A 13,019-nucleotide genomic window follows, 5' to 3' on the forward strand; every position below is an offset into this window, starting at 1 on the left:
ATTAAGTAAGCAGTATTTTCCATGAATTTAATATTTTCTATGATAAATTTTAAGAAAAAAATTAGATTATTTCATTTCTTAGAATTTTAGAATTTGTTTCAAATTAAAATGGCATTATAAGAATAATTCAATAGCAATCCACTTGGGGCTGGGGATATAGCTGGGTAGAGTGCTTGCCTCGCATGCAAAAGGCCCTGAGTTCAATTCCCAGCTCCACAAACAAACAAACAAACAACAACAACAACAAAACCCACTTGAATCACATTCAAATAAATGTGTCCAAATATTAAAACCATTACAAAATGTTTTTTGCTCAAGATGCTAAAACAGAACCTATTTTAAACAATGAACTCTTTCATAATAAAAATTCCAAAAACATTGAAGTTATTTAAATAAATGTCTCGTAACCTTAATAAACTTAGAGCTTGACAAATAAATGACCCATATAACCTTTAATAAATCCAGAGTTTGGCAACTAAATGAAAACAGGAATTTAAGCTGCTGCTCAAGTTTTCTTAAAGAATCATTTCTCATGAACTCAAAACTTCTATCGTTAGAGGAATCAGTAATAGAAAAAGCTTACATTATAAAAATGTATGCCTAACATCCAAAATATGGGCATAAAAACACATTATTATGTGACAAGTAAACAGGTAACACTGTTTTAGGGCTGGGGGTGTGGCAAGGTGGTAAAGTGCTTGTTTAGTATGCACAAAGGTGTGGGTTCAATCCCTAGCACCACAAAAAATGTTTTGACAATTTCAGGCCTTCCAAGCACCCTCCCTAAATACTACCAAAATTGAGAGAAAAAGCTTTCTTTAGTACAAGGCTATGACTTAGATATGGAACACCATCCAAAGGTCCATCTATTAAAGGCTTCACCCCCAGCTAGGCACTACTGGGAAATCTGAAAACTTGAAGAGATGGGGTCTAATAGGAGGTTTTAGGTTATTGGTAGCATGTCCTTGAAGAAGATTATGGGACCCCAGTCTCTTTCTCCTTCCCTTTTCACATGCCAGCCATGAGGTGAACACTATTCCATCACACACTCTTGCCATAATGTGCTGCCTCATGATAGGATCATACTAATGGATTTCAGTCATGGACTGAAACCTCCATAACTACAAGCCAAATACTCCATAAATTAACTATATCAAATATTTTTTAACAGTAACAGAAAGCTGACTAACACATATATGACCTCATGACAAGTCTACCAATAACTTTAGGTAACATTTATTTCACACACAATCTATTCCCAAGCCATATCTTAAACATAGCCACTGACACTGGGGATGGTAAGATATGAAGCATAGACTGGTGATTTCTTTTAAAAAAAGAAGAAGAAGAAATTTAAAAAAAAAAAAATATTTCAATGTGGAAATAAAATAGTTTAGTACTATTTTAACACATAACCATTAGAAGTAGGATATCCTATAAGTTGAAGTAGTACTTTCATTAAAAAAAAAAAAAAAAATCAAACCTCTTTCTAGAAATGAAGTTGGGATAGAGGTACAGGAACAATTACTTCACCAAACTGACTCTCTACACTGAAAGATAATATATCAGTTAAAAAGACAAACATATACTTGAGTGGATTGGCACACCCCTATAATCCTTTAACCTATAACTTGGGAGGCCAAGGCAAGAAGATTCAAGTTGGAGGCCAGCCTTCTCAATTTAGTAAGTCTACCTCAAAATAAAACAAAAACAGGCTGGGATGTAGCTCACAGGTAAACTGACCTAGGGTTAAATTGTTAGAACCACAAAAACACAAAAAGAAAACATACAGAAGCAAATTAAACCTCCTATGAATATAAACTATTTTTATCAAGCCCAGAAGTTAACCAATGAGCATACCTTCTGTCTCTCTTATGTCCAGCACCTTCTTAATCTGAGAAAGAGGCATTAGGTGAATATGTTTAAGGGAAGCTGGAGGTCGGGCATGGCCGGGAGGACTCCTAAAAGTGCCAATAACTTTGTGCCGTTTTCTTGCTATCTGATTATAGAAAATAAAAAAGTCATCATCAATAATGTGAATAAAAACCAAGGCCAAAAACTTAAAAAATAGTACTAACCACACAAATCCATATACAACTCATCTGATTATTAGACATTCCAGAGTTACTATCTGATAAGAAGCAGAATTACTATGTGACAAAATCACACATGCAATTGAGTAGCAGACATGCTTACATTTAAGGAGTGCTGAAAAGTCAGGAAAAAATAGGCCAAGGTATAGGGTGGGTGGAAAACAACCCTAGAGATGTGAAAGAATAAGAAACATTGTGAGAAGCAATATTATGAAAGGATAAAGGAAATGAAAGGCTGTGAGTTCTGGAGGAGAACAGGTACTCTGAGATCTCTTAGGTTCAAAGATCATTAATTTTAGTTTAAGAACAGAAATTTACAATATCTCAGATCCTATGCACAAATTGAAAAACAGAGGAAATAACACAAATGGTTCCTGCTGTCATTATTATCTATATACTATTGAGAAAGGAATTAAAGAAGTAATCAAACAATATATTAAACAAATGATGCAAATTATAAATTCAAGATGCTGTGTTAGGCTACAATTTTACCTAAACCGGGTACTCACACAAAAAGAAGAGTTAAGTAAGGTAACACTGGAGAAGATAAGAGCAAAATCAGAAAAGACCTTGTGATTCATGATATACTGAAGTTTTATGAATTTTATAAAGTCTACATTTTTTGGTTTCATTTCCATGAAAGTCTTACATATTATTTACAGACTTTACAAAAAGATATTAACATAAAATGAGTTTTGATTAAGTTCCTTGGATTTTGATTGATCATCATGAATATAACGAAGTACAGCTGAAAATGTAATACTTTGTGTTGCGGCTAATGAGAAAACCAAAACTAGTCAGTATATCATATTCACATCGAAGTAGAAATATGAAAAACATGTTTATATTGCATATGAAGTACACATATCAAATATTAAAGGTTCATTTATATAAGTATATTGAAAATAAGCAATAAAGACTCTTAAAATAATTATTTCCATTGTAATAGTTGAATATACACTAAAGTTTGGCTAAGCAAAATAATTAAATGATTTTAAGGTTTATTTTTAAAAAGAAATGACAAGTATTAATATTGATGATACAAATGTTAAAAAATTAAGGTAAAAAAGAGATAAAATATACAAAAGGAAAGTGTATCCTTAAATCCAAAATTTGTTTCAGTAAAAACCATTACCTGTCAAAGAGAAAACAACAGATTTTTACTTACAGTCACTACTTCTAACTAGTATGATATATACTATAGTGTTTTTTAAATTTATTTTTTAGTTGTAGTTGGAAACAACACCTTTATTTCACTTATTTATTTTTGTTATGTGGTGCTGAGGATTGAACCCAGGGTTTTGCACGTACGAGATGAGTACTCTACCGCTGAGCCACAACCCCAGCCCCAATACTATAGGTTTTTAATCATGTTAAGGAAGTAGCATATTTTCATTACAAATTTGCTAAAAGTTTTATTTTTCTCAAACAAATTAAAGAATAAAACTTTACTTAGGATTATAAAGTTCAAATTTACAAATAGAGCAGTTTCTATCAAAGTGATTCTGAGACAGAGAACCTAAAAGGGAGTCAAATGAAAAGTTATTAGCAGGGAAGTAAGAGGCTAGGGACTTGGAAGCTTATAGAGGATGAGCCATGGCATGACTGAAGTAGAAGGAACGTTAATGAGGCTGCTACAGAAGACTGTGAAGGAAATTAAGATCAAAAAATATGAACTAAGTCTTTGTTCCACCAAGAACAGGGTGGCAAAATTCAAAACGGATTGGAACACAGTCAGCTGGGCTAGGGAGTTGAACAGGAAAAACCTAAAATGCCTTAATAGAAGCAAATTAATACAAATACAGAGATATAAGTAGAGTAAAATGCCATGATAATATAAATTCATATACAATATGATTAAAATTGATTTATCTGCTTAGCCCCTGTTCTCAAAAGTAGGGCAGACTAGGCTGGGGTCGTGGCTCAGTGGTAGAGCACTGGCCTAGCATGTTTGAGGCACTGGGTTCAATCTTCATCGCCACATATAAATAAATAAATAAAGACATTTTTTAAAAAGTAGGGCAGGCTAGAATTTTTATTAAGCAGGAGACATATAGTTCAGAATTATCTGTGCCTCATGATTTTTTTATGATTTTCTCACTATAGGATATAGTCAATTGTGTATGGTATTTGTAATGTTGTTAGTGTTACACTTTTTGTAACATTACTGATCTAATGAAAATATTTTTTCATTAATTTCAAAATCACAAAACTCTGCATTTAACAATTGAATTTTTGGTGAGATTTTATTGCACTTGTAACTGCTTTGTGCATGGCTTGTTCTCTACGACTCCCTGTATTTTACACTTTAAATAATAATGTACATGATATAAAAGGGCAGAACTTCAAGGGGAGTACAGCAGAAAAGGATAAAATGTTGGGGTACAGACTTTAAAGAAAACCACCAATTGCTCTGATGAAGGCAATGGAAAATTACCCAGTTAAAAAAATATCAAGTAAAGTCTTATCAATGTCTGTTTTATCAAAATGAACATTTTTTTCTCTTTAAACATGAAGAAAAGGCACTCCTTTTATCTATCACTAGATGGTATAGTTGTGTAAAAATGCATATTAAAAGAATCAAGAGAAAAAGAAGAATTTTTTTTAAAAACACACAAAGATAATTCAATAATTTTCCTGTAAGAGTAGTATGAAGAAAAATCTTAATTTGGATATAAAATAATTTCAGTATTGGAATCATTACACATCATCTGATATACTAAACATTCATTCACTGCAAAAACCATTAATTTAAAGAATAATCAAAGAATCATAAGGAATTAATAATATTTTTTATTAAATTCTCTCTTCAACAAAACATTGACTTTATCTCTACTGAAAAAAATCTACTTAAATTCAAAAAAGAACTCAGAATTATTTTGTGAATCTTGAGTAAATATACATAAAAACAAGAAGTTCCCAAAATTCTTGATGTAGGCATTTATTTGATTGGCCATAATTAAATTTTCATTTTGACTTGAATTTGAAGTAATAGAAATTCATTTTACTTACTAATATTAGACCGACCATATCTTAAATACATTTTATTACATTAAACTAATGACTGATTTCAATTTTTTTTTTAAGTGACTAAATTGGGCTTACTTCAAACTTCTAAATTATACTTTAATTGAAGCTTGGTTTTAAATATTCAGGACAAAAATCAAATGACTGCCTCAAAAAACAAAATATTTGACAAATTTAACACCCTCTCATAAACTAAACATTCAACAAACTACAAATAGGTATGCTGAGATTTTTGAGAACTTCATTTTTAATCTGTAATAAAATTTTACATTTTGATTTTTTTCAAAAAGTCAATAATTGCAAGCACCTATTAATAAATACATCTTAAATAATTTTTTAAAACGACAGTAGTGTGCAGTGTTAATATATGTGTTATTATATGTGTATAACTTTACCTCAAGGCAGTCATTGAAGAGGAAAAGAGTCACTTGTTCTCCTCTGTCACAGGGGTGCTCACCTAGAGAAATTGTTTCGACTCGTTGCACTAAGCTTCGGTGAGAAGATAAAAGATTAGCCTGTACAGATGGAAAAATATTAAGAAATCAATTGGTATCAAGTAATTTTTTAAAAGCTGTATTTTAAATGAAAGTGCTGCCATGATGTTGCTTATATCAAAACTTATTAACGAGGAAGAAAATAAATGACAATCATCAAAAAATACTTACTGGGCATCCATCTACTTCATAAACAACATCAAAAATTTGCTTTTGTGCTTCTGTTTTTCTCTTATCCTCATTGATATGCCTAAAAAATTAAATTATTTTTAAAGCTTTGAAAAACAGAATAAAATATCAGAATATGAATACATCTCATGTCACAAAAAATTCATATCAGTCTGTCTTGATTTTGGTGACTAAAATCAGTTTAAATATTTTTTTTAAATACACTACTAATTTATTCCATAGAATCTTTTTAAAAAGTATGTTTTCCAAGCGTATATCTTTATATTCATTATACATTTTATTTAAAAAATTAAATGTACAAATATTTGGATTAAACAAAAATTTTGAATTCTAAATATAAATTCAGTTAAGGCTTCATGCAAGTCATTCCTAGGTCATATGCTAATTATTTCTTGAAATAATCTTAAAATCACTGCTTACAGACAAAATGGAATAGCAGAGAATATATTTATGATTCTGCCTGAAACAACTAAAAAGCCAGTCAAAATATAAAGAAACAAAGGTTCTCAAGATACTTAAATCAGTAACATAACCTTCTACCATAAGAGTGGGTGGAGGAAGAACAACCTAATGCAAAAAGAAGGAAAGACATAGTAAGATTAGAGTGAAAATTAATGAAAACATAAAATAAAAAACTTGAAAAGATCAACAAAATTGACACTTCTAGCTATACTAGCCAAGAGAAAAATAAGACTCAAATTAGTAAAATCAGCAATAATAAAGTCTAGACATCATTACTAATGTTATAGAAATAAATTCATATAGAACTCTATGAACAACTACTTCAAAACAAATTCGATCACATAGGTGTAAAGGGCAAATTTTTAGAAAGACACAAACCACAGAAACTGACTCAAGAAGAAACAGAAAATGCAACACTTTTGATAGAACAAAGGACAAAAATCAAATGACCGCCTCCAAAGACAAAAGTATTTGACAAATTAACACCCTCTCATAAAATAAACATTCAACTACAAATAGGTAAGGACTTCTGCAAGCTAATAAAAGCTATCTATGAGGGCTGGGGTTCTGGCTCTGTGATGGAGCACTTGCCTAGAATGTTTGAGAGACTGGGTTCGATTCTCATCGCCACATATAAATAAAGGTCCATAACAACTAAAAAAATATTTTTAGAAAATAGATATATGAAAACCCCCATCATACATAACAGCGAAAAAATGAATGTTTTGTAGATGACATGGTACTTGTTTACAGAAAAATTTAAGAAATTCAGTAAAAAAATCACTATAAAAAGCAAGGAAAGCAAAATTGCAGAATATAAAGCAAATGTATTTCTATATAACATCCATGAACAATTCAAAAATTAAATTAAGAAAGCCATTCCATTTGCAATGTAACAAAAAGAATAAAATGCTTAGAATAAGTTTAACAAAAAAAATGAAGAACTTACACCCTGAAACTACAAAACACAGTTAAAAGAAATTAAAGAACTAAGGTTGGGGGTTGTGGCTTAGTGGAGAGTGCTTGTCTAGCATGTATGAGGCACTGGGTGTGATTCTAAGCACTACTCATAAATAAATTTAAAAGGGGGGAGGGTCCATCAACAACTAAGAAAAATATTTTAAAATAAAAGAAATTAAAGAACTAAAAATATATGGAAACAAGTCTCACAGATCACTTAATATTGCTAAAATAACCCTATACCCCAAATTGATCTATAGAATCAATAAAATCATATTCAAATTTGCCACTGTTTTTTTAATATTATTGTTTTTCAGAAACTATCAAGATGGTCCTAAAAACCATATGTAAAATAAATAAATAAGGGAAAAAATATTTAAATTCAACGGAACCTGAATAGCAAAAATAATCCTGAGAATAAAGAACAAAGAAAATGGGATTCACACTTCCCAATTTCAAACTCTTTAACACAGTAATCAAAACTCTGTGAAACTGGTAGAAGGATGGATCTATAAATCAGTGAACTGAGAATCCAAAAAATAAATAAGCCTTACATTTCAGGTACAAAAGCAATTCACTGGAGAAAGGATATTCTTTTCAAAATAGTGCTAGAAAAGATTTCCATATTTATAAAAAATAAATAAACTTTGATCCATACCTTGCCTCAAATACAAAAATTACCTCAAAATGCATCATGGACTTTGGAGCTGCTCTGGACAGGAGCTACGTATGTGGCAAGCCAGCCATGGGCTGTATGTGTGCGAACTATGAGCATTGAGCATACAAAGTGAACTAGACTGACGCTGCCTCTCTATTTGGGCTGGTGATGTATGTGTCCTTTTAGCTAGCTCTGCCTATGATCCCCACACAATACACGGGATGGGCATGGCCTTCCAAGTTGACAGTCAATCTGCTGACAGCAAGACATCAGGAAGCTAGACTCAACCCCCTGAAAACTGACCCCTTGCCTCATTTAAATGGTTTCTTCCCAATAAAAGAGTTCTCCTGCCTGCCTTGTCTCCTTTGTGGGAGCTAGGTTAGAGGAGCCATCACAAACCCCCCCCAAAAAAAGGTATTTCTCTATGTGTCATTATTTCATGCCATCCCAGTTCACCTGGAGTGACCCTTACTGGTTTAGTCGTGTGTTGAGCAAGACCTAAATGATTTTATGGAAAGACTAAAACTGAAAATCTCATTGAACAGGAGAACATTCTTGTAGCCTTGGGTTAGACAAAGATTTTCTTAGATAATATGAAAGTATCATCTATGAAAAAATTAATAAATTATACTTCAATATCTAGAACTCTTTTTTGAAAGAAAAACATTAAAAGAAAAAACAAGATACAGATAAGAAAAAACTGCAAATTACACGTCTAATAAAAACTTTTTAATCAGAAAATACTCTATAAAGAAGTCTCAAAATTTAATTATAAGAACACAACCTGGAGGCTTAGGATATAGCTCAGTTGGTAGAATACTTCCCTTGCATGCACAAGGCCCTGGGTTCAATACCTAACACCACAAAAAAGAACACGACCCATATTAAAATGAGAGTAAACAAAAAATTTCAAGGTACATATCACCAAAGAAGATAATCTTATAGCAAATAAGCACATAAAATGATGTTCAACATCATTTGTCACTACGAAAATCCAAATCAAAACTATAATGAGATAACCACTGTACATCTATTCAAATACCACAAATTAAAATGACTGACCAAAATGAGGGTTAACAAGGACATAGAGACACAGCAGGAATGTAAAAGTACAATCATTTTGGAGAGTCTGACAGTTTCTTTAAAATATTATGCATACATCAACTAACTGATCTGTCCAGTCCTACTCCTACCAATTTATCCAAAAAAAGCATTTATGTATAAAAAGACTTGTTCACATATATTCATATATTTATTTTTAATAGCCAGTAACTAGAAATAATAAAATGTCCATCAACACAAGAATGGATAGTGGTATATTCTTACAATAAAATAATAAAAGTGAATGAACTACTGATATAAGAATAAGTACTATCAGTACCTCTGCAGAACTCCAGACTACACGCGGCTCCTGCGCAGGTCACTCGGCTGCTACCTATACACAGCACAAGGCCATCACCCAGCTCCCCCAACTTCACTAGACACCCCAGCATGACTCCATCTTGGAAAACACTTCCTCGCCATTTTGTGGTAGGCATGGCTTTCAGATCAGATGGCCATTTGAGCAGGTACCTGATTTCCAATTCCTCTCCCCTTCCCAATGGTGTTAACTTGGCACAGTGACCACCCAATACAAGAATAGCTCTCAGTTGAACAAGAGCGCAATGCAAACAGGGCACCGCCCACCTGGTGTGAGCCTAGGGGAGAGAGTCCTGCAGTTGGAACCTGATAAGTAAGAGAGGGGAAGAGACTAAAGTCTAGAGCATAACAAAGAGACCAGGATCTTGGAAATTTCCAGGCAAGAGAGGGAGATGATGCCCGGGGCTCAAGTCAGACAAGTGGTCACAAAAAAAAAAAAAGACCCGTGAGGCACTATTTCCCGGCAGGGACTGGTGGGGAGTACTCCCCACTTCCAGATGCTCCACACCAGGTCCAGTCCTCACACCCTGGTTACCTAGACACCTACTGGATGAGACAACCCCACCTACTGGATGAGAAGAGAAAGAAACAGATCTCTGAGAGTATTTTTTTTTTTCTCTTCTTCTTTCTCTTCTACCCTTCTATCCTCTGGCCCTCATATCCCCAACATATGTAAAACCAAGAACTTTGCATGAAATAGGACTTTCAGGACTAAGTCACCTGAATAATATAATATAGAGGAATTACATAAGCCCTTTCTTCTTTTTCCTTTCTTTTTCTTCTTCTTTTTCTTTCTTTCTTTCCCTTTTTTTCCTCTTTCTTCTTCCTTCACCCTCCATATTATACTATCTTAACATCCTGTATTTTTCTAAAAACATGTGTGTCTGTTTTATGTACTCTACTGACCTCCCTCATAATTGTCTACCCCAAATTACCTCCTATCTATTCTCCTGCTACAAATCCTCTTCACTAGATTTCTCCTTCACATTTCCTAAGATATATTAACTATATACCCTCACATCTTCTCCCCTCAACATACCGACCTACACCTGAGCCCCAGTTCATTGTCCACCGCTAGAAACTGTAAACCTTTTTATGAAACTACTGATTATATTTTAAATAATAATTGAGTCCAACATTTCTGGACATTGAGACTAAACTGTAAATGTTTTAATAACAACAATTTGTTCACAGGTGATCAAAAAGATTGTGCACCATGATCAAGTGGGATTCATCCCAGGGATGCAAGGTCGGTTCAACATATGGAAATCAATAAATGTAATTCATCACATCAGTAGACTTAAACATAAGAATCATATGATTATCTCAATAGATGCAGAAAAAGCATTTGACAAAATACAGCACCCCTTTATGTTCAAAACACTAGAAAAACTAGGGATAACAGGAACATATCTCAACATTGTAAAGGCTATCTACACTAAGCCTCAGGTCAACATCATTCTAGACAGAGAAAAATTGAAGGCATTCCCTCTAAAAACTGGAACAAGACAGAATGCCCTCTTAGACCACTTCCATTCAACATAGTTCTTGAAACACTGGCCAGAGCAATTAGACAGATGAAAGAAATCAAAGGGATATGTATAGGAAAGAAGAACTTAAATTAGCACTATTTGCTGACAATATAATTCTATACCTAGAAGACTCAAAAAAAACTCCACCAGAAGACTTCTAGAACTAGTAAATGAATTCAGCAAAGTAGCAGGATATAAAATCAACACCCATTAAATTAAAGGCATTTATGTATATCAGTGACAAAGCCTCTGAGAAGGAAATGAGGAAAACTACCCCATTCACAATAACCTCAAAAAAAAAACAACTTGGGAATCAACTTAACAAAAGAGGTGAAAAACCTATACAATGAAAACTACAGAACCCTAAAGAGAGAAATCAAAGAAGACCTTAGAAGATGGAAGGATCTACCTTGCTCTGGGATAGGCAGAATTAATATTATCAAAATGACCATACTACCAAAAGCACTATACAGATTTATGCAATTCCGATCAAAATCCCAATGGCATTCCTCATAGAAATAGAAAAAGCAATCATGAAATCATCTGGAAAACCAGAATAGCTAAAGCAATCCTTAGCCGGAGGAATGAAGCAGGTGGCATCGTTATACCAGATCTTAAACTATACTACAGAACAATAATAACAAAAACAGCATGTATTAGAACCAAAACACACTGGTAGACCAATGGTACAGAATAGAGGACACAGAAACTAACCCACAAAATTACAATTATCTTATATTAGACAAAGGTATCAAAAATATGCACTAGAGAAAAGACAGCATTTTCAACAAATGGTGCTAGGAAAACTGGAAATCCATATGTAACAAAATGAAATTAAACCCCTATCTCTCACCATGCACAAAACTTAACTCAAAATGAATCAAGGACCTAGGAATTAAACCAGAGACTCTGCATCTAATCGAAGAAAAAGTAGGCCCTAATCTTCATCATGTGGGATTAGGCCTCAACTTCCTTAATAAGACTCCTATAGCGCAAGAATTAAAACCAAGAATCAATAAATAGGATGGAATCAAACTAAAAAGTTTTTTCTCAGCAAAAGAAACAATCTGTGAGGTGAACAGAGAGCCTACATCCTGGGAGCAAATCTTTACTCCTCACATATCAGATAGAGCACTAATCAAAAACTCAAAAAACTAAGCACCAAAAACACAAATAACCCAATCAACAATGGGTCAAGGACCTGAACAGACACTTCTCAGAAGAGAATATACAATCAATCAACAAATATATGAAAAAATGCTCATCATCTCTAGCAATCAGAGAGATGCAAATCAAAACTACTCTAAGATATCATCTCACTCCAGTCAGAATGTCAGCTATTATGAAGACAAACAACAATAAGTGTTGGCAAGGATGTGAGCATCCACATTGCTGGTGGGACTGCAAATTGGTGCAGACAATATGGAAAGCAATGTGGAGATTCCTTGGAAGTCTGGGAATGAAACCACCATTTGACCCAGCTATCCCTCTCCTTGGACTATACCCAAAGGATTTAAAAACAGCATACTACAGGGACACAGCCACATCAATGTTTATAGCGGCACAATTCACAATAGCTAAACTGTGGAGCCAACCTAGATGCCCTTCAGAGGATGAATGAATAAAAAAATATGTGGCATATACACACAATGGAATTTTACTCAGCAATAAAAGACAATTTTCAGGTAAATGGATGGCACTGGAGAAGATAATGCTAAGTGAAGTTATCCAATCCCAAAAAAACAAATGCCCAATGTTTTCTCTGATGTAAGGAGGCTGACTCATAATGGAGTAGGGAGGGGGAACATGGGATGAATAGATGAATTCTAGATAGGGAAGAGGGGAGGGATGGAAAGGGAGGAGGCAGGGGATTAGAAAGGATGGTAGAATGTGATGGACATCATTATCCAAAGTACGTGTATAAAGACATGAATTAGGTGTCAACCTACTTTATATACAAACAGAGATATGAAAAATTGTGGTATATATGTGTAATAAGAATTGTAATGCAAAAAAAACAAGTACATGTATAAAGACATGAATTGGCACGAACATATTTTATACAAAGATATAAAAAATTGTGCTCTATATGTGTAATAAGAATTGTAATACATTCAGCTATCATGTATTTTAAAAAATAAAATAAATAATAAGAAAAGAATAAATACGAATCTCAAGATACTTA

The 13,019-nt window shown here is 33.3% G+C and overlaps 1 protein-coding gene across 18 annotated transcripts in view; it reads right to left on the reverse strand.

Moving 5' to 3' along the window:
• Ect2 (epithelial cell transforming 2) overlaps positions 1 to 13,019 on the reverse strand; it is a 75,159-nt gene that overhangs the window by 17,188 nt on the left and 44,952 nt on the right. For all 18 annotated transcript variants that reach the window (XM_076867313.2, XM_076867316.2, XM_076867307.2 and 15 more), the window contains 3 exons: positions 5,786 to 5,864; positions 5,516 to 5,635; positions 1,861 to 1,999 (listed from right to left, as the gene is read on the reverse strand). In XM_076867313.2, the coding sequence (XP_076723428.2) occupies positions 1,861 to 1,999; positions 5,516 to 5,635; positions 5,786 to 5,864 (338 nt within the window). The remainder of the gene's footprint in view (positions 1 to 1,860; positions 2,000 to 5,515; positions 5,636 to 5,785; positions 5,865 to 13,019) is intronic.

The sequence above is a fragment of the Callospermophilus lateralis genome, chromosome 10, assembly GCF_048772815.1.
Source record: "Callospermophilus lateralis isolate mCalLat2 chromosome 10, mCalLat2.hap1, whole genome shotgun sequence".
Lineage (NCBI taxonomy): Eukaryota > Metazoa > Chordata > Mammalia > Rodentia > Sciuridae > Callospermophilus > Callospermophilus lateralis.